Raw genomic sequence first — 23469 nt, forward strand, 5'->3', positions numbered from 1 at the left:
GTTTTACTTTCATGTGCGTCAAAAGATCAGTCTACAATGAATCTAATGTATTACAGAACTACGTTTCGACAGTATACTACCAAATACTCTCAATCCTGCATCAAAATATCTATTCATAGAATTAAAGTAACCAAGGTCAAGAATAAAAGAACACATGATTCAGGGTTTGAGAGTCAAAACCATTCCTCAAGGGCAAGACACATTCACTCAGCCTATTTTCAGAAGTAACACGGAAATCACATTACTCATTAATAGCCTTTTTTCTAGGTCAGCACTCAGCGGGAGACTTTCCAAGTGAATTTTTCGTTAAGCACTATAGATGCCTAGATGCACAACTGTCTTTTTATCTCATCTGTGTTAAAACACTGGGGACTGGAGAAAGTTAGTGAAACATAAGCAGATGTCAGTCATAAAGCTGCAAGAAAGACATTTGGACACACCACTTTAGCTAATAGGCACAGACCTGCCAGAAGTCCTATCTTAAGCATCACCACCCATCCTGACCAGGCATCCAACAAGCTCTTGATGAACTCCCATATGGATTCCTTACTTTTGCTTGTAATCTGAAAGATATACATATAGAGGTTAATTCAGACAAACTTAAATTTTGTTGTATCATGTTCATAAGGCAAGACAGTTATTAAGCAACTTCATCAGTATCCCCATAAAATCAATCAGGTTTTCTTTTTCCTTTTTTTTGTCTCCAGTGCATTTGTTAGCCAGTGAAACAAAGTTGTTTAAGGTGAATTTGTCAGCCAAAACAATTACTCAGTTTAGCTCTGAACCTTCACATTCAGTAGGTTTTTCCCTCTCTTTTTCTTCTGGTATTGATAGATGAAATGATGAATTACAAAAGGTAAATTATTCCCACCTTTTTGTATGTCCAACTCAAAATATTTTTTAATAATGCTGGAAATATCATTTTTCTGCTTTAGGGATGCATATTACTAAGGCTTTTGTTGGTATGTTCATGTGTATGTTTAAGCCTACATCTCTTACTTTTCTATGTCTGTCAGTGTCACGGGACTTCTCTCTTAGCCAGTCAATGGTGTGGAAGTCTTCATAAGTCCCAACATCAGGGAAAGGTTCATCCAGAAAATCCATCAGATTGCCAGAACCATTCATGTCTCCTGCATTAACCATATTAGTATCTGTAGAAGGGAAAAGTAAAAATTGTAATAAGTCCTCATCTCTTTTCTATGTTTACTGAACATATTTCCAGGAACCCTTCAAAACCTTCCCCTAAGCACTACATGATGAATACGAGACAGAGTTTCTCCGACAATGGACACACACTACATGTGTGCCAGTGTAAAAAAGAGCAAACAGATGATGCGCCACCCTACACCTCTGTAAGTTAATTAAGTCTGGTGTACAACAATCCTGGGAGAAATCAGGGAACAAAACATATATATATTGTATGCCTGACGCTTACCCCAGGGTGGCTGTTTTGCTCAAAAATACAAGCTTATTACTAGTTGCCCTGCCACCAAGTTGCAAAGCACTATAAGAGTCGCTATTGTAAGCAGTTGTACCAGGACAGCTTGTTGACTCTCCATTCTAGATCCCAGTATAATTTATACTGAGTAAATATGGCAGGTGCATAGGATGTTAGAGGCACTTCCATTTTTAAATGAGTTTACCATGCATGAAAAATAAATTTTTAAAGCCAACTTCAACAGCTAAATATACCATCCTATCTTTCCTTCTTCATGTCCTTGTGATGCAGTTTTTAGCAGAATTCAAAGGTTTGTTGGAATCTGACAGGCTGGGGCATAAAACACTTCCACTATGGCCCTGAACTTGCAATCTCTGGCCTATTAACCCTACACCTTAGTGCCCATGACACTCCAGCCCTCAACCACTCTATCTAAAAAAGTACATTAACATGACTAAAAAGATTATGAATTCCCAGCACATTTAAACACATATACCCAGCCAGAACAGGACGGTTTCAGAATTCTATTCTGATGGTGCCCATCAGCCAACATCTAAAAAAGTATCCATAGTCTTAGCAACTACATGTTGACAGGACACTTGACAGTTGAAAGGCCAGACTGGAAAACAAATGGGGGCTAATACCTCCCTGCTCTTGCTAAATCCACTCACAAGGGGCAAAACAACGCACATAATGTATTGTGCAAATATTTATAACATGAAAATTACTATTTAGACCTGCATATTTTGAATGCTAATGAAATAGCTAACGATTTTGATATCTGTGGAGTGATCGTAGGGATTCAGGTTACCCGTGCACTGAGGACATCATGTCTCCTTTGGAATGTTAGTTTTAAGGCCTTTGCAGCCTCCAGCAAATCTCGCAGCATTAGTTTAAGCAGTCACATCTTAAAGCATTCTTTAAGGACCGGGGATCTTCTAAACTTTGATTTTATATCACAGGATGTGGATATGCTGTTCACCTTATACAAAGGATTGTAAAGGCTATATCTTCTCCAAGTCTTTCACTCAGCAGCTAGTAGCAGAACCAGGACAGTTCTGCTCCTGCCTCTTTGGGAACAAAATTAAGTGCTTTCTATCTCACTGGAATAACTTTCTAAGTTGCTTCTGAGACCTTTGGAGATGAGCAGTAGCCAAATACCCCACTGGTTTTCTAGAGAAATTTCAGAGAGGTCTCTCTGCCCCAGGATAAAGAGGATAGCCCTCAATTTCCAGAAGGCATTTAATGGAAAATACAGGGCTTGGAATTAGGCAGTGGGGTAGTCTTCCTACAGGCTGCTAAGTAGGCATGGTGAACTTCAGGCCACCTCCACAAAACATTCATGGACCTGGGCTGACATATACAACTGCATTAGAAGGTAGAAAAACCAAGGTGGTTTGCAGAACATCAAGTTCTAAACACATTATTGCCAAGCTCTGGAAGCCATATCTGGTTTAGGTAATTCACACAAACTGAGCCTAAAGAGTTCAAACATCACTGCTGCACATCGCTCTGGATGATAAACTTCAGCAGTGACACTCTAGATGGGCCGATGCACATATGGCTCAGGTTCCGTTAATAAGGCAAATTGTTATTGTGACCACTAAAATAGCAGACCAAAAAAACAAAGAAAGACATTAAAAAGCTTCCACTACTTTTGAAAAGTTCTTTGTAGGGTGCAACAGTACTCTCGCTCCAGATGCTGCCTGTATGCACACTTGAGGCACATTCCCAGGGCAATTCTACACCAGGGGTGAGCAATTATTTCAGCTGGTGGACCACTCAATGACTTTTGGTAAGCTATTGAGGGCCACATGCAAAAAAAAACTTTCAGAAATATCATTTTAACAAATTACAGATAAAAAAAGAAATCATATACTAAAAATCAAACATCTACTATAACATTTTAATTTTATTGCAAAAAATATTTGTTGTCTTGATTTATGTATTTTTTGAGTAGTATATATAAAGGCAATTGCACAATAGCTCAAAATAAAGTCTTACTCTTTTATATTGTATATGGGGGGTGAGGTGTGTGGGTGGTGGAGGGAGTGGGGACAGTGGAGAGGTGTGAGGGGGTAGAGGGGTGGGGGGGAGCAGGGGTGGGCATGTGAGTTGCGGTGGGTCATACGCGGGCCATAGTTTGCCCACTACTGTTCTATACCAGGGCTGCTGTGACCCAGCTCAATGGGCAGTGCAACAGGTGCACATGTAAAATGCATGCCCAGGACCTTCCCAAGAGCAATAAACTGTGAAGCAATAAGCTTCCCAATGGCACATGTAGATGCACCCACACTCATCAACATTTGTTCAGCTCAGAGGGTAAGGTGTCATATGGCCCTAATTCTCAGCTATTGTTTCTTGTAAGTGTGAACAGTCAAAGGCCGCTCAAGTCAATCACTGCCTTACTAAAGCAGACATGGTGCAATGTAAAGATATATCAAAATTATATTTATAGCCAATATAAATATAATAAATATATTTATATCCAATACATATAGATATGAACATTACTAAACTTAACCTACTTTCCCACCAGCTAAATAGAGACTAAACACCACAGGATTAAAACTAATTTAGGAGATTACCCATGCATGTCACACAGTGAACCCCAAAGGGCAACTTGGTTCTGGGGTGAATCCATGATATAGGGTAAGAACCACTAGACAACTGTAATTTACAAGGAAAATTTGGACACAGGGAATGAACTTCAGGATCTGTAACTATCCTGACTATAGCAGCTCTAAATCTACAAATTCCTTTAAAGATACTAAGTACTTTTAGGGCAAACTGATAAAGGCAATAAATCCTAAATAACTTCTTTTAGATTGTTACACTTGAACAGCAAGTAGATTTGAGGTGGCTTGGACAGCAATAATAAATGAGATCTCAGACCATTCCAGTCATATAGAATACATTGATTTATTGACATCTTAAAGCAAAATGAAATGATCAGATACATTACATATGGGATGATTAGTCTATTGCTCAATGATGTTGCTGGCCAGATTAAGTCGTCAGGCAAGGGGGCTTCAGTGCATCTGCACAGTGGTGTCTTTGGTGTTATGTACCCAAGTTGCTTTCCATGTAACGTCTTCTTTTATACCTCACAGTTCCTTTGTTCACTGTTATCCAATCAAATTCTACCATTTCTTCAGTTGTTGATCCTTGCTCATGTTCAATTTCCATGCGTCTTGTGGCTGTCTCCTTTTATTTCCTTTTTTTTCCTCTTGCCCTTATGCAGTCAACAAGCCAGCAAGATTATAGCAATTATATGCAAGTTATTTCCAGATCACAAAGGGGACCCATTGTGGTTAGCCTAGACTTGTACTATTTTAAATGTAGATATTCCCTTCTTTTGTGGCCATCCTAGACCTTCACATAATACCCACAGGGCACATCTACATGTGATGCTACGTTGCCATAGCAGTGTGCAACACAGTGACCACATGCATCGACATGTGACCAGCAGCTGCTTCATCATAGTAGTGCGCTCCCTCATTATAGCGCACACTACAGTGAAGCAGTGCCTAAAAATAATTGTGAGCCCAGTGTACGTCGCAGTACTTCCAAAAGGTCACATGTAGATGCACCCAATGGGTATTATATTATAATCATGATGGATGCGTCAACATGTGCCCATGAAGTGGTTATTTTTAGCCACTACTTCACCAAAAAAGAAGTACTAAAGCAGGGGTTGTCAACCGGGAGTACACGTACTCCTGGGGGTACTTGGGAAATCCCCAGGGGATACACAGCATGACACAGCAGCAGCACAAAGAAACGGGGCTGGGGCTGCCAGCACTTTGTGCTGCTGTGCACTGCCGGCACTTTTTTCACCAGCATTTTCGCCTCTGGCACTTATGGTTTTACCACCACGAGCACACGAGGGACCCCCCTGCCCAGTTGTTAATTGGCTACAAGAGACCCCCCCCCACTCGTTGATCGGCCACTGCAGACCGCCCCCCACCCCCGGCCGCTTGTCAACCAGTTGTACGCTGACCAGAAAAGGTTGAAAACCCCTGTACTAAAGCATGGTGCTATAGCAGTCTGTATTGCACCATAGTGTCATATGCAGATGTGCCCAATGGATATCAAGTGGAGGTCAAGACTGGCCACAAAAGAAGGAAATATCTGGAAGTACTAAACCATGGTGCAGTAGCAATGTCGCCGTATGGGTATGTGTAAACACACCCATCATGACTTTAACTTATTAAAGACACATTAGACTATGATCAATCTTAACTGCAATATTATAATTTGTTCTATATATATTTTCCTCTCTCTTCCTTATTGTAGAGTCCAGATATATTCTGTCTGTGTTAGTACTCAATGCTGCCTATAGTTACCAGTTAGTCGTTTCACATCCTAAAAGGGTTTTCTGAAGGTTACTACTTTTGCAAAAAAAAGCAGCAAAAAGCAGGTTATGCTCTCCCAGAAGCCTTTTAGCCTTGACATATCTTTCAGGAGCCTATAGTTACTTGCAAAATAAGGGGCATAGCCTACAAAACAATAGTAGATATTAACAGTGAAGAGAGGATTTTGCCCTTTGTATTTTTCAGGACATTCCCTAATTATCTAATTAAAGCAGGCAAAAAAGTGGTTTAAGTACTCAGTTACCTGTATGCTTTTACCTGGTATGATCCTTCACACCTCAGACTACTTACCTATAGTTTAAATTAGAACTAGTATTATTTTAATCTTTCTTTTTCCTATTGCAACTACCAGTGTGTGCATGCCCCTTTGGATACTATTGATTAGGGTTCTTTTAGACTACACTGACGATCTGCTCTGACCAGACAGCTGAAAAGACCATTATTTTACAGGAAAGGTCACCATTATTATATTATATAAGTATTTTAATTGCAAAAATCAAATAATCTTCCAACCACTATGGCATGTCTATAGGAAATAGACCTAATCTAGGGAGTCACCCTCTGGGGCAGGAAATTAAACCCAAACAGATGCCCAATGGAACAGGACAGAGCATAAGTAATTAGCTAGCTTTTGTAAAGAAAAAACCCAAACACCAGTTATAAAGGGAGACATAGAAAGTAGTGGTCATTAGCAGTTGACGAAGTCTTTCCTGGAGATTGTAAATGCAACGCCTACCACATCATTCTATCATAGGTGCCTGTATCAGAATAGGAGAACTGTATATCTATTTCTCAGGGTGCCCCACTGAGAAATTAGAAGAGCTGTGGATTGCCAGGATGGATTAGGATCCTACTCCTACAAGGAAATGCAAAAGCTTCCCACTAGCTATTGGAAAAAACCTAGAGATGGAAAACAATTTGAGCCAAAGCAGTTAGGGAAGGGTTTTAAAACAAGAAACAGTCCACATGCCTGTGCATCATATAGGAAGCCTTACTATCATGTGATGATGACCTGCATCCAGTGAGATGGAGTTTGGTGGGAGCCAGAGGTTCATAGAAGCATTTTGCAGACACATTTTCTTCAGACACTCACAGGTAATGTTTGTGATATTTATCATAAGTCAATTCTCATCACCATATAATAAGAAGTTAAACTCTATGCAAAGAGCAGGCCTTTGCTTTAAAGGTAGCAAAATGCTTCCGTGCACTTCTGGCCCCCACCAAACTCTATCCTGCTGAACCTATGTTTAGCGCCCCTGTCCCCATGTGGCAGGTACTCTGGTCTTTTACTTTGCAAATCCAGTCAGTTTAGTGACACAATCAAAAGGTGATATAAATCCACAAATGCAGACAGATGCGAAGAGAGAAGTGAAGAGACAAGTCCCACCTACAGATGGAACTGCTTTGGAGGCAACGCTAGGACAGTGAGACAGCAGCTAGGGCCTTGCTTCTATATCATGTAAATCATAAGTGTCCTTGGTAAGGAAATCTGAAACCAGGTGAAGGGATAGCATCACAGCTGCGTGAAACATTAGAGCTGCTAATAAGGGCTCTTCATAGGTATTTTCTTAACACTAAATACCTTCTTTCCTTGAAGCAAAACTTTTCCTGTGAAAGAGCTGGCCATAGCTAGTTTGGAGCCTATTGAGGCAGACCCAGGACAGTCTGTCCGAATTGAAGCCAGGAGGTCTTGTAGAGGGGTTTGAGATAAATGTTTTGAATCTGCAGTTCTCAGAGGCCCACTGTTCTTCCCATAGTTGTGTAGCACAGTCATCTGGGGAAGAACCTTTGGAAACGGAGTGCAGGTGGTACAGGTGAGCGATGAGGGGTTTCCTAGATCGGAGGCACTGGGGATTGATGAGAGCCACTTCCACGTAGTGATCCCTGGTAATGTCTCTGACGGCCAAAAGCTTCCGAATTGACATAAGCTACACATTGATTCCACATCATGAAAAATAACTTTTCAAATCAGTTGTCAGGGTTCAGTTATGATGGACTTTACCAAGCCAGGCCACAAGAAAATAAGTAGACCTTCAAATGGAAACCTGCTCAAAATACACATAGCATAGAATGTGTCTGGAGAGAAAGAAAAGGAATGACCGGTATCATGCTACAGACAACTACTGCAAAGGCATTCAGTATCGCCTCTAGAAACAATTACTCAAGAGAATAAAAAAACAAACCTTGAATTCCAGATAATCTGGTATGGAAATCAAAACTAATTGACAATCAGCCTTAAACTTCAAAAAAACCCAACCAAACAACACCCCCAGAACATAAAATGCAGCTGTAAGAGCAGTATCTACAGCAATGAAATCTGGCCAAGGCTCTTATGAATTCAATATGGGCAGAGCTCTCCATCTCCTATACATACAACACAGCATCAGATACCTTTTTATTATTGTTTTCCTCATAGCAGTGCCTAGAAACCCCAAATGAAATATAGACCCAATAGTGCTAGGCATCATGCTATCTAGAGTAAGAGATGATTTGCCCCAAAGAGCTTATTGGCTACACAGACAATATAGTCAAAGGGCAAGAAAAAATAAGTATTGTCCCATATTGCAGAAGAGAACAAATTTAGAGAAATTAAAGTGGCCTTTTCAACTGTCCTGTCTGCTAGTAACATGGATCTTTGGGATCTAAATAAAAAAGTCATAACATACCCCTAAGCATGACATTAGTAACTGTTTACTGGAAGTTGTGTTCCCAGGCTAGATACAGACAGTCAAAAACCTGAGGCTGAATAGTCTATGCAGGTTAGTCTAAAATGCACAGATTAAATTGAAACAGAAGTGAACAGACATTTACCCTTGATTCAGGAAATGCAGCCACATACCTGCAGCGGCCAGAAACGGGGTGGGGCGGGGCGGGGCGGGGCGGGGTGGGGTGAGGCGGGCGGGGTGGGGTGAGGAAGATGGGGAGGAGAACTAGAGCATGGCTCTCTGGCTGCATGTTCAGTTCCTAGTCTTGCTGCTCCCAAGGTCCCCAGGATTTGCAGTGCAGAATTACAGCAGCAGGACTCTGCAGGGTTGCACATCTCTTCCTCTTCCTGCTTCCAGGTGCCTCTGGGATTTTAGGTCCACAGTTTCAGCTAGCAGTAAGTCTGAGTGGGGGAAGGGGTGTTTAATTCCCCTATCTGTCCCCAGACTCCAGCTGGAGTTTGTTTGGGGCGGGAGGGGCAGACCTCCTGCATAGACTGGGCTGCATCCCCAGCTAGGCTTGCCACCCCCTCATCTCCATGTCAGCCAGCCTTCACTGCTCCAGCTAGGGAGCAAAGGGGCAGGGCCAGCCCTGCTCTCTGGAGCAGACAGCACAGCCCAGCCCAGGGCTGCAAAATGCTGGATGCTGGAGGACTCCGATTTAACTAGAACCAGGAAGGGGTCTGGGACAGAAGTTTTATAAACCAGTTTAACCCAAATCAGTTAAATCTGATACTACATTCAACCAGGTTTATCTTAAACCAGTTTCAGCCATTTTGAAACTGGTTTATGTGTACTGAATGTTTGTTCTGTTACAAGTTTAAACCGGTTTCTGATCACTTTAATTGGTTTATGTGTAGCTTCTGTCCCTAGCCCCAGTGTTTCCCATATATTTTTTAATAAATCTAACTATTTTTACCATGTTGCGGTAGTAGACAAGTGATGTTGGCAGCCATAATAGTCTAAGAAGTATACAAGAGGCAAGGAATTTGTGTGTGTTATATCTTTTATTGGACCAACTGCATGGTTGGATGTAATGCACCACATTCAAAAGCTTGTCTAAGTCTTCTATAAATGTAACACTGACAAAAATTCTCCCTTCTTGATTATTTTTAATTATTTTTTAAAACACTGACAAAGCAAAGTGGACTTATGTGAAGTTGACAGAATCTAGTGTTAACAAACAAGCCAAAAGAATTCAAGATACCACAATAGACATGTACATTCTGGGTGGTGACATGCACATGACCACAGCAAACCAATCAACACACAAAGATTGTTCTTATCATGTGCCAATTTCAATTTTTTTGGTTTTGAGGTGCTTTTACACACCCCTCAATCGCCAAATTCAAAGAAAAGTTATAGAAATGAGTAATAAACTGCTTAGAATTAAAACAAATTCTGTTTTTTTGTATTGATATAATTTGTGCTAGAAACTAGAAGGTTTGTATCAGTGAAATGAAGTTCTAGGTAGCATATGGACTGATACTATGTGAAATGTATTTGACGTAGCAAGCACAGACTAAAATTAGAAAACAGAGGAAGCTGAAAAGCATACTGGCTGTAGAAATTAGCTGAATAGCTGTCAAAGGAAAGTGCCTAGTTCCAGCACATAAAACATGTTCGTTTCCTGGTACATTCTCTTCATCCTGTTTTCTGTTTTAATTGGACACATGAGAGACCAGCAGATGTATTTTTATTTTATGAAATTCCAACAAGTTTCAAGTTACTTTCAATATATCAGAGTTATTCAATGACTTCTATACCTATAATATTTCTATCAACAAAAAAAATCAATGATGTGATTAAATTTTAATTCTATTTTCCTTGAAGAAAAAAAAGTCTCAATTTAACTGTATAGAATTTGCTCTTCTCCAGATTCCAAGCAATTAGGCCTAAAATAATCCTTTGCTTTAAAAAGTATGAAATACAGGGGGCTGGACCTGATGATCTTGCAAGGTCTCTTCCGGCCCTAATGTCTATGAATCTATGAAATGAGACTGAAGAACGAAGGGGCAGGACTGAGGAAGCTGAGGTGGCATTGTAGGCTTATGCAATTCATATTTGTTTAGACCTTTTTCAAGGCATAGAAAACCACCGTCTAGGCCAAATGTGGCAGTATTTGGCTGTTACAAAGCAGAACAGAGCAAAGGATGCCTTGGGATTTTTTCCTGATGCAGTGCCAACAATTACACGATAGGTTACTATAGTCAAGGCTCTATTAAAAACAAACTCCCTTGAACCACTGCTACACAATAAGGATTTAAAATAACCTCTGGGTAGTTGTGACTTAATCCTTTATTAATTTACTGGATGGCAAATATCACAAAGCATTTTGCATGTGGATGGATGACTGTCATTCTGAATTAGTTGAGGAGAACCTTTATGCTTCAACTCTACTATTTTTATGCTCAGAATCTTAATGAAGAGGCCACATATTATGCCCTGTCACCCCCTACTCCCTCCTCCCCGCTCCACATGGCAAAGTTTCCTGCATGTGAGCCAAAGACTGTTGATAGTGATCTGCTTTAGCCATTATAACATTCTTTGGCAAAAATTCAGGAATCTGTCAAGGAAAAGCATCTTTCATTTCTGCATATTTATAAGTTGTTCTTTCAAGGGAAACAGTCTTAGTCCTGCACTGAGTCCTGTAATATTTTCAGTCTCTGTGGCACATGCCCACATTCACCAGATACAAAATATTCACTTGGGTATTTCTTTAGCAGCAAACCTTAGGTGGGCATCCAACTCAAGATCAAATTAATTCACCTTACATATATGGCTAAACCTGAAAGTAGGAACTCATCAATAAATAGGACCAGAACACTACGGCTAGGGACAGGAATTACACATAAACCAATATAAGTGATTAGAAACTGATTCAGATCTGTAACACAACTGAAGTTCAGTGCACACAAACTGCTTTCAAAAAGGCCGAAACTGGTTTCAGACAAACCTGGATGGATGTAGTAGCAGACTTAACTGATTTAAGTTAAATCAGTTTATTGACCTTTTGTCCCAGATGCCCTCCAGATTCAAGTTAACTCTCAGTCCTCCAGCACCCCAGGATGCTTTGCACCTCCCCTGCAAACCCTGCTTCCCCCCCGTCCATAAGCTGGGCGGGCTAGCTTTGGTCCAAGCTGTCAGCTTTAGCCAAGCAGGAGGTGTGCTCTAAACCTCTCCAGCTTGTGGCCCGGGCCACTGCAGGCATGTGGATGCATTTCTGGAATTAAAAGTGAATGTCTGTTCACTTGCTTATTGGTTCAATCTACACAGCTTAGACTAACTGGCAAAGATTGAATCAACTCAACCTCACACTTTTTGACTGTCCATACTTAGCCTATAACAACAGTAATGATGAGGGGTAATTAGCTATATTAGGGCAGGGTGGTATATTATTAACTACAATAGCATCTAATAAGGTAAGCTATCACCTATGCAAGTTTATGCCTCTCTAAACCAACAGAAATGGATTCAAAGAGATGGTACTTGGTTTGGCTACCAGAAGGAGGATTCTGTGTGTGGAATCAGGAGTCAAATAAATTCCTCCATTGCGTTCTCCTGTTAGGAACTTACATCTGGTTCTAGCATGAGCAGCTAACAGTATCTTTGTAGAGTGGGTTTACGTCTTTCTAGAAATCTGGGAGAGGGATTTCCTCTTCAACACAGGTGTGTTTCTGGAGATGCTTTCTTTACTGGGTTGTGCATATAGTATGAAGCCTGTTGCCAGATCTCTTGTTCCCCTATGCCATTCCAAGCTGACCCAGAACTCAGGCACACTATTATTTTTGAATGATCTCCAGATCATTCATATTTGGACATGTTTCCTTTCATGTTTGAACATGTTTGAAACTCCTAAACAGTTCCCAGGTGAGCTGCTATTGCCACCACACGTACTCTGCCCACCCCAGGTGTTCCTCTTAATGCAGTATCATCATCATCAGCAGCTGCCAGGAATAATTTTGGATTCCTGGCATGAGCATGTTCCTGGGGCACAGACTCTGTGGGGGTGAGGGGTGATTCAGCACCCCTCCTAACTTGGCACCCAGAGAAGAACTTGCCCCTTTCACCTAGCTTTAGTTATGTTACTGCTATTGAGAATTATTGTCAGAGATGGACACAGGTACTGGTTTTATTGCACAGGGTGATGACATTAGAAGCCTGTGCAGGATTGGGGCCATAGCATCTAAGCTCTAGGACTAGGAAACTGCTCTAGACCTGTAAGAGAACAGAAATTTGACACACAAAACCAGTCTATACCCATAAAAACAGAAGTGTGGCAGAAATAGACTGGTTTAAAAATGGTGGAACCCAGTCAAAGATTTGCTCCCCCCACCACAGGGCAAATGTGTGTTCTGTTACTACCCAACTAAACTACATCGCTTACACAAAACCATGTAAATTAGATCAATTCTGCCTCAGGCTTTAGCATAGGTACTAAGGTGTCTGGCGTTACCAGTATTGAGGTGGTTGGCATCAGTTCTTCAGGCCTTCATGACACTGCCTGACTGCAGGTATAATGTGTGCTCAAATGAATGTTAGCCAAAAGACTTCTCTAGCCTCTCTGTGATAGGGATTGTTATTCTTTTGGTTTGAACTTGCTCTCACAGATGTAGCTTGAGATGAGCAGCCTTGACTTTGTAAGTCCTTGAAGAAAAAGACTGACATAAAAAGCACCTGTATTGGAAGAAATCCTTATGCTGGATTAAAAAGGCACTAGGGATGGGGCCAGTCTGCTGCAGCTTCTATAAACTTAAACAAGCTTCTCAAACTTGGAAGATATTTTGATTAACTTCAATCTCAAAGTGGCATGAAGATGATTTGACCATAACTTTTAAGAAAAACTCTAATCTTTTTAACAAAATGTCCCATATCATACACATGCACACACTCACATATAAGAGAAGATGAAGTAATAACAGCTGCTTGACAGCTCATTACAGAGAGCATTTTGAACATAAAAGGTTATGAAACATGTTTCTAAATATAAAGAAAAATGGCATTGAATAATGATTTGCAAGACTTCTTTTGAGAAGGCAAGTGTGCTGAATCACTGACAAGTTAAATTGCATTTTAATCAGTTTGAAAAGTACTCATGGGCAATGTAAGACTATTTGATTAATTTATTGAACTTCTGTCTAAACAACACTGTTCAAAAATTTTTAAAGGCTCTTTATAACTAAAGCAGTGACTTGCCACCTCAAAAAAAACCTGTAGTCATTTACAGTCATGATATAGCATAAAAAGTAAAGACCAGTTAGGTCTGGAAAACCCAGGGGAAAATCAAGAGATTTAAACTAACAGGACTCCTAAGAATAGAGAGGTAGTTAGTGGTGTTTGCCTAAAGGTAGGCAGATGGTAGAAGAGGTTAGTACCTTATAAACTCATTCAAAGAGGCTTGAGCTTTCATGGGCTACAACCTACTTTGTCAGATGCTATGAAACATAAAATTTTCTATGAAAACTTCAATCTTTATATCTACAGAACTGATTTTTAGCCTATAAAAGCTCATGCCTCTCTGAATGAGCTAGTCTATAACAGGGGTGGGCAAAATGCGGCCCGTGGGCCAGATGCGGCCCGCCAGGCCATTCTATCCAGCCCACGGGGCCCCTAAAAAATTTAGAAAATTAATATTTATCTGCCCCTGGATGCCTGCCATGAGGCCCTCGATAGCTTGCCAAAACTCAGTAAGCAGTCCTCCGCCCCAAATAATTGCCCGCCCCTGGTCTATAACATGGGTTTTCAACCTTTTTGGGTCAGTGTATCCCCAGTGGCTGGATGGGGAGCAGTGTACCCCCGGCAGCCAGACTCTGAGCGGGTAGTGGGGAGGCGGGGTGGGAAAGAGGGCACACGGCCGAAGGCAGAGCAGCGGCAGGCACCGTGTACAACCTTCCCCCGCCCCACACATCCGGCCAGGTGGGCAGTGCCTGCATGGGATGGTGCATGGCAGCAGTCTGTCCCTGCCCACTCACAGATACCCCCTTCGGGCTTCTCAAGTACCCCTGGGGGTAGGCATACCCCTGGTCTATAAGGTACCAGTCACTGCCTTGCCTTCTGCCAGTATTTCTGCCAGTATTACTATTATCATGCTTCTAGGACTATCAAGTAGATATCACCGTATATGGAGAACAAAATTCTGCAGCATCTAATACACAGCCGTATTGCTACTGTAGCGCATAGTGTTTACATGGCTTTAAAATACTGTGGTACTTTTATTTATGGGTTTGCTGTAACATATTAAGGAGTGTCCTTCTGTGAAAAAGCTCATCCAGTTCATTTTTGGTGTGTAGGTTTACCAATAACTTCTATGGAAAAAATTGTGAAGTCACTGCAGAAATGAATTAAAGGAGTACATAAGATCACATGGGAGAGCTACTGGAAGGAAAGGGGGGAAAAGCATATTTTGGAAAATTCAGTGGAAAATTAAGGCATGGAGGGAGAGGGAAAACTGTGATCTCCAGCCATCATCTCCTCAGCCACCGTACACAACATGGGGGCATTTATAGACACTATTCAAGAATAGAGGGGGAAGGGAGCCACTTTAATTAAAGTGGTTCCAAGAGACGTTCTAAACAAAGCACCTGGAGCGTTATGTGTATCAGTGTCCCTGCAGTGAAAAATGGCAGTGGGGGCACTTTAATTAAAGCTCATTGAATGATTAATCGAGTTTACTCTGACGCACTGTATGTGTATAGGAGCCCAGTATGAACAGTGTGATAAAAAAAATTGGCCATAAATATAAGCAAAACAAATAGTCAATTGGGGCCACAAAACCAATGAAAGTTTTGAAACTCAAATGCTGTCAAAACCTGCATCTTTGGCAATAGAATGAGAAGGCAATAATTCATTGTCGAGCCTGCCTTTCCCTTTGGAAATGGGAACAGAAGCACTGGCAGATCCTGGCCCAATTTTCTTTTTTTTCTGGCTATGCAAGACTATCTTGCCACGCACTGTGCAACTCACAAGGCTACTTTTGCTGGTGCTAAAAAAAGTCTACCTTTAATGGTAGCATTCACTCCTATTCAAGGCTGAGCACTAGCTTTTACCCTAAAAGTTCTCCCTTTCCTTTTCTGCTTAATTTCATCTCTAAAAAATTCATTTTGGTATGAAATATACCATGCTTAGTTTCAGCTTGAGTTTTCTTGGAAAATATGAGCAAAATTGGTTCAGCAAGAGGAAAATAAATAAATAAATAAATAAATAAATAAATAAAAGCTTTTGCCACATGTTCCAAATGGAGTTTTTGTGCTCACATAATTCAAAATCAGCTCAAGCTAAACATGTGAAACTCTGTTTACTCTGTTATCCCCAGTGAGACCAAAATGTCAGTTCAATCCTGAAGAACATTAGTTCTGTAGATCTAAAGTTAGGGACATGTAAAATCAGCAACTGCACACATGCATTTTAATGTATTTCCATCTGGCTATACCAAGCTGTGTTGTGGCACCGTTAATAAAGGCTGCCTCACAGTTAACTTTTCTTCAATGTAAAGAGGGAAGACGTATGGTTCAACACAGATTTACTCCCTTTTGACTTTTAAAGAAAAGAGGAAAATGTAAGTAAATGCAATCTAGGAAATGCAATGTTCTAGTTGAGCAGCCTCCACTCAAAAACAGCAACATAACTAAGGAGAGGAGAGTGAGGCATTCGCCCTAGGTGTCAGCTGGCAGGGGGGTGTTAAAAAATAGTTGTCACTGCCCATCCAGTGCCACTGCCACCAGCAGCAACCTGATCACTGCCTGGCTACTTCATGTGCTGCTGTTATCCAGGGTGCACAACTGGCCAGATATGTATCTGCTCCAAAATGTTAAAAGTTAGGCTTTCTACGACACAGTCATTTTACATATAAGGTATTTACTATTCTTGTTTTCTTCCTTAAAAATCCCTTACTGAATATTCAGATGTTGAACTTAATCAAGAAAAGCTCCTTGAGCATCTGTTATTGTCATAGGCCACGAGTAATGTGAGGGCTCAAGCAACGTGGCTTCCTCCATCCTCTCCGCCCTCCACCCTCAATCCTGTTCCCATCCCTGTTCTAAGTCCTTCCCTGCTGCTTCTCCTCCTCCCACGCAACACGGCTGGATTTGGGGATTCCAAGATTCTCCAACTGTTGGAAAGAGAAAATTTAGCAAAGAGCTAAGGAAGGGATTGTTTTGTCAACCAACAAAAAATGAGATTTCAGGAAGGCATTAACATTTTTTAAATGTCCTCCTTTCAACCGTTTAACTTCACTCGCTAAAGAGCAGCCTTCTGCACTCAGACTGCAAAGTTTGCTTCATGCTAAGGAACTTTTTAGGCCTGGCTCCTGGAAGCTCAGTGAAAGGCTATTGAGACTTCACCACAGAAAGAGCTTTGACAGCCCTTTGGCTGTGACATGAGGCACACGTGTGTTCTGTTATTTCAGTTCTCACAACTGTTGTATGGAAACAGTGAATAAACAGTTGTTTTCTGCTACAAAACATTTTTTTTTACAATGTTTTGGAGGCAATGTAGTTGAGTAGTCAGGGCACTGGACTGAGATTTGGACCTTCAATTTCTCCACCTGATCCTGACCAGCTGCCACTTCACAGCACAGAGCTGTAGTTTCTCCATTGACAATAAAGGCAAAGCCTTCCCTTGTAAAACACTTTGAGATCAGTATGTGAGACGTGCTATACAAACTTCATTCTACCAACCTTTTGCCCTGGGATGCTCAAGTATTGTAGTCACTGCAAGTTGGGGCATCATTTCCTGATCTGCAGACCAGAAATGCCAAGGATGAGAAGCATCAACAGCTTCTATAATATTAAAAGAAAAATGTGTATATGGCTCTACAGCATGAATTTTTATTTCATTGGGTAGAAAAACAATACACATGCATTCCTGTGAATCTAATAGCACAGTCAATAATGTAATTAGAGGTGAGCAAGAGGGGCACCCACACTAGGTGCCGATTTAGGAGGGGCACAGGAATTAACCTTCCACCTCTGCTGAGTCCATGCCCTAGGCAGCATTGCTGGGCCAGGAACTCCAAAATGATCCCTGGTGGTTGCTGTTTTATGAGCAACAGAGCTGGGACGGGCAGAGCACGTGGACTCAGAAGTTCAGCCAGGACTGTTTAGAGGTTCCCAGCTGTTCAAGGCTGCTGCCCCCACTCGCTGTGCCTGCTGTCAGCCCTGTGCCCCCCATGCCTCCCTGTTCTTGGAACTAGCCCTTCTTTTCTGTAGGGCTGGTGTAGATTCTTGGAACCTCGAAACAGTGTTTGCTGTGGGGGCTAGCGTGGCTTGTTACGCCACTGAGGATGAGGACATCCATAGGAGAATCTATCTGAATTGGAACTGGAGCTTAGGGGCAAGATTCTTTTCTGTGGGGCTCAAAACACACAAAACATTTGCTTGGGTCATAAGAGGAGAGGATTAGATTAAAAAAGGAGCTTCAGCTGTACAGTGCTGTAACAATGCTTCTTTTGAGCATCTATCCTTCCACCGTGTAATCCAGAACACTGTGTTAGGTTCCCTGGCCCTCTAGACAGCACATGGAAAGATGGCGAGGTAGGCGCCTTACAGTGAGATCCACAGAAGCTGAGCAAACTCATTTTATGCAATCCTGAGCAAGAAGCTAGGTAGAGGCAACATCCAGTCACCTAGAGCAAGCCAATAAGGAAGATGAGAACAGAGGTGTGTCACCAGGTCTGGGTTCCAGGGCTGCAGGCAGATGCTTCTCTCCCAGCAGGGTTCACAACCCCTTGAGGTTCTGCTGTCTGTGTTTTCTTTTACAACAGCAGACAGAGAAGACAGAAGGTTCTGTCTTTCCTTACTTCAAATCCCTTGTTAGGACACTCACCACTATGTGGAAGACTCAGGTTCAATTCCTGCCTTGACCTGCAGGGGTTCAAACTCATTTTAGTCCATGACTATTTAAAATAAAATGTATAAGCAGTCCTTGGAGCACGGCCCAGGCCTCAAGAACACCCCTTTAAAAGTGAGTGCCTTAATGACTAGACTACGTAGATTACTCTCATTTGTTCCCTCTCTGGCCCAATGAACCTTGCATTCTTTTTTGCAAAGTGAAATAGGGATGTGGAGGGCCTCCCATCCAAGCAATTATACAGCCTGGTGGTCAGAAGACTACCAGGAAGTGAGAGATATGGATCTGGAATCACTCGAGACAGAGGATGGAATTGAACCTGGAAGTATACTATTTACTATTAGTTTAAAATTAATTTTGACATGGAAATAAATAACAATCCTAGAGAGATGGACATATGTAATTACTGTATTTTTACACATATGATACAGTGCCCAAAATAAACATGCACCTTGTTTCAGGAAGGCAGAAGACTGGGAAAATATCCTCCCCCTTTCAAGTCATGGTTGACTGTGTGACATTAAGTTATCCTGGGAACAGAGTATCTAGGAAGTGTGCCATGCCAGGGAGAGCCTGGGTGAGGCAGCAGGAACCTCCACACTAGGAAGTTTCTGGTGCCAGCTGCCTCCGCCAGACTGCATCCTGGGATGCCATGCTTCCTGGACACTTTATGGACCCAGAATTACTTATTCTATGTCACACAAGTTCAGGCCCTAGCCCTTTGCAAAAGCAAGACTGTTAGTTCTTTATTACAAGTAATTCTTTATATAAAAGTTCCTGTAAATAAGGAGCTACTTCCACATCAAAAGCCTCATCAGGATACTACCGGGACTTCTCTTGCTCCTTCAGGCACAAGCTACGATGCTCAGTCAGTAGTTTCGGCTGCGAGAGAGTTAACGCAAGACTCTACCCCTTCAGCTTGCTGAGCCAGACAAGTGGCAGCTGCATGTCATGCATATCTCCAGGCATGCTTCTGTTCCAGCAAAGACAACAGCTTCTTGCTTAACCCCAATTTGGAAGGGCTGATTTTGAGGGAAAATGGTGCAAATATACACAAACAAATATACTACTTTGTAAGGGGTAATAGTAAGCTTATTATAGAAAGCTATTAGTAATAGCCAAGTTAGCTATTATAACTTCAATTTTACACTGCCAGCTTTATTTCTTCCTTCTCCTGGTGTTTTAACAAACAGCTGCCCCTGGCCCTTTAAGTGAAGACTGATCCATGAGTATGCTCAGAAAATGAACGCCATTTGGCACACGCAAAAGCAAGCCTAGGTTCTGAATTCTGAATGGGCTTTGGAGTGAGAGAATCACTCCCTGGAAAGACTAAGATGCTTTTGGGCATGCACAGAAACAGACTGTAAGATTAGGAGCTTTAAAGGCAGTTACAGAATTTAGGTGCCTCAGAGTGAAATGGGCTGAGTGGGGATTTAAGATAGCAATTCTTTACTTAGGCACCCCAATTTCACCTGTTTTCCACTTTAGAAGCCTAACTGAAAACAGAAGTTTTCTTTCTCTCCTTTTTAAAATCCAATTGAGCATATTAATTAGCTTGATACCTTGTCTTGTCATTCTGGTGCAGGAAAAATGCCTGGCTTAGATCTGCTGGGAGAACTTTTGTGCCCAGCAGATGTCATTAATGAATTCAAATATGGCCACAGAGGGGGCAAGAAATTACATTTCTCTTTTAAATTGTGAGGCATGTTTTAAATTTGGCAAAAAGCCACAGTAGTGGGTGACAAGCACTCTGGCATTTTTGAACAGGAATATAATTAGCAGCTTAAGTGAAAGAGAGAGAATTCACACAACTCTCTCAAATTTCAGAAAGGGCTGGAAAGAATAAATCAAATGCCGGTAAGACTGGAATATACACTGGAATATAGTGTGATCTCAATAATATAGTAGGTGAAAATGTGTTCATGTTGGTTTTATCCTGAAGTGCTGCAGATGAAAGATCTCTTTGGAAATGAAATAGAAGAGCTTTTCTCTATCAGATTTGATATTAAGTTTTCTGAAAGGCATATGGAGCCCAAATCCCTTGTACTTCAGGTTTTTAATATTTTACTAGATATTAGTTTCAGAAAATAGTGATAGTGTATGGACACATTTCTAATTACTTTGAAATGTAAATTGCCTCTTTCACTAGGACACAGAATACATTTAAAGACATAAGTAAGCCATATTTCCCACATCAGGGTATATGTACACAGGCATCAGCCCTGCAATGCTTTATGTGCACTGTAAACGGTCAAAACATTGCATCGCCAAAGAACGTGACTTTGAAGGGCTGAAAAAACTTCTCATCTACTCTGACTAGCAAGTCACCTGACCATTTTCCTGCTGCGGCGGTGGCTGAGTCATCCTCCATTCTCTGGCAAAGACAAGCTTCTTAAAAATGCATGAACACAGGTTTATTTTACTCCTCCTGATCATCATGCACTTCAGAGCAATTTTTGATTTCTTGCACCTCAAAACTCCCAGCAGCTGCAATTTTAGTTAAATACATTTTTTAATGAAGTACAAACACCGTAAAACAGCAGTCACCTCATTCTATCAAACAGTTAGTCTTCATATATTTGTATTCTCTGTGTATTTAAGAGAAGAGAAAAAAAGATGGAGTTTGTTTTTTTCTGCATAATTTTTAAACACATAATTGCCAAAAAATCTATTTAGGCTGAACAATCTACTTATTATTAGCACTTGTTTAACTAGCAACAGACTACTTACTTGCTTACTTGTGTTTTTCCAGAGGATTTATTTTCATTGCTTATACTATCAGACAAAAGCCTTGTCAGCAAAAACTACCTGACAATATGCAAATGGATCGTGCCAGAAACCTGCTGGACTAGGTACTTAAAAGTGGGTCAACCCAAAATAATAATAGAATTCTTTCCTCCATTATGTACCAGCTGAACCCTCTCCCAGCCCCCCCCCATTAAATTAATCATCTTTTTGTTCTTTATAGAGATTAAACATATTTATCTCTACCAAATTGTTTAAAGTGTCAGAAAAAAAACCAGGGGAAATAGCTAACATGCTATTTTTTTCCTCTGTACCATAGAGAGAAGCTATAATAAATACACAATTTGACATGTACAAGAAGCATCCACATCAGAATACAGAAACAATGGGCTTTCTTCAGCATTAAAGCTCCATCTGGCAGCATTTCTGTTAGAGATGGCAGCCGGAAGATCTATCAAGTACCAGCAAAGCAGCTTCTGCCACTGCAAACCGATGCCTACGCAGACACTGCTCTGTTTTATTTTCTGTGTAAGGTCTTACTGGTAAGAGAGAGAGAGACAGAGAAAGAGACACTGGCAACTTAGCTTTTTGAGAATTGGGTCTCTTACCTGCAATGCAACATCATTTAGCCCAATCCCACAGATTTGGTAGCATCCTTTCTTTACTGCTATGGCTGCAACACCAACGATGTCATAGGGAGGAAGCAGTAACAGTCACGTGACTGCATTCTCCCTCTATAGGATATCTGATAGGGAGAGGGAAAGGGAGAAAGACTGGCTTGTAATCCTGCAAGATTCAGTTGAGGCAGTGCAAGCATACTCAACCTTTTCGTATAGTGTTGCTATTTACAAATCTCTAGTCACCAAAATGGAAAACAGCCTTTTCAGATCTAGAAAGGGGGCTATGATTTGTTGTTACAGCAATAATAAATTGTATTGGTAATATGGAAAAACTGAAGTGGCTATGAAATCTCTGTGCCCATATGTTATATTACTAATATATCACAGCAATCCTCAGATGCAGTATTACATATTTCATAAAATGTCAGGGTGTAATAAACATGTTAGTTTGAAAATGGCACAAGACACAATTTCATAATGGCTCTGCAATATTCTGACTTGCCTGATTCTCACCTTACTCTTTCTTTCCTTCATCTAACCAAAACTATTCTCAAAAACATTCTTTTTTCAAAATCAATTTCGTATTCTTGGAACACCTACGTGGACTTTCTTTTATCTTCTGCATCAGTTCTGCTTACCTTTACTTTTAAGACTTAGCACCTCACCATCTCTACTTTTTTCTCCATCAATTTTGCTCTGTCTATAACTGATATGGATCCTACTTTAATGATCCTCCCTTCTCCAGAGTCCCTTGTGTTTGAAATAGCCCCTGTACATGTGTACCAACCTATTACTGCTCCTTCAGTCAAATCTCTCCCTAACATTTTTCCATTCAATCCTTCCTTTTTTCCACGAAGTATTTCACAAGCATTACAGCCTTAAAGATACTAAATATTCTCACATACAACATAACCCCCTCGCCACAATAATACATACATGCATCTAGTTTTTGAAAGGCAGAATGAAGGGGGAAAAAAAATCTTTATTTGAAAATACTGGTAACTAACTCAATCGCAGCAGCTAGGGAGCCCAGGGTGCTCACTGTTCTTTTCCCTGTACAGTATGTGCAGTTTTACTTTTGCTTTCCCTGTCAAAAGCTTAGGCAGCAGAAAATGCTATTTCTCTATGTCCCCATTTATAAGCAGGGATCCTGGTTTTCTCCGATAAAAAAATCCCCAATTTTTGGGTTAAAAAAAGCAACCCAAAATCCAAATTTTTCCGTGATTAAAATGAAATGCTACTAATGCATAGACTTTTGTACTTTTGAAACTCCCACCCTACTGCAACAGTAATTTCAATGCAGATTATTAGCTGACATTGCATATTTTAGCTGAATTTGAGATTAGCACCATTTAACATATCAGTTGTCCGGGGGCCTCGTTTCAGGAATTTCTGTGCAACTTGCCAGATAATATAAACATTAACAAGGTTAAAAAGATAGTAAATTAATGTTCTAATTAAATTCGTATGAACACAGGAAATTATTTTTACTGTAGAAAAGTTTCTAAATTAATGGTTTTATTCTCCCATTTGTACTGGTTATTCCCACTGAATTCACCCTAAAGTTTAGTTTTCTCCCCAGCACATGCTTCAGGTATATTTTTAGAATGACGATCTCATTACTACTACACTGAAGGAATACTGCTGGCAGAAAATGAAATTATAAAATCCAGACACTTACATGCAACTTCTGTATTTTACAGGAACACATGCAATTAAAAATATCCTCTAAAAGGTTTTAA

At 40.8% G+C, this 23469-nt stretch overlaps 1 protein-coding gene across 1 annotated transcript in view; it reads right to left on the reverse strand.

Moving 5' to 3' along the window:
* Positions 1 to 21859, reverse strand: part of CLCN4 (chloride voltage-gated channel 4) — a 60621-nt gene extending 38762 nt beyond the window's left edge. The window contains exons 1-3 of the mRNA XM_059720924.1: positions 21716 to 21859; positions 1000 to 1151; positions 464 to 563 (exon numbers count right to left, since the gene is read on the reverse strand). Coding sequence (XP_059576907.1) covers positions 464 to 563; positions 1000 to 1143 — 244 coding nt within the window. The 5' untranslated portion in view covers positions 1144 to 1151; positions 21716 to 21859. The remainder of the gene's footprint in view (positions 1 to 463; positions 564 to 999; positions 1152 to 21715) is intronic.
* Positions 21860 to 23469: the final 1610 nt, after the last annotated feature.

The sequence above is a fragment of the Alligator mississippiensis genome, chromosome 1 (genome assembly GCF_030867095.1).
Source record: "Alligator mississippiensis isolate rAllMis1 chromosome 1, rAllMis1, whole genome shotgun sequence".
NCBI lineage: Eukaryota > Metazoa > Chordata > Crocodylia > Alligatoridae > Alligator > Alligator mississippiensis.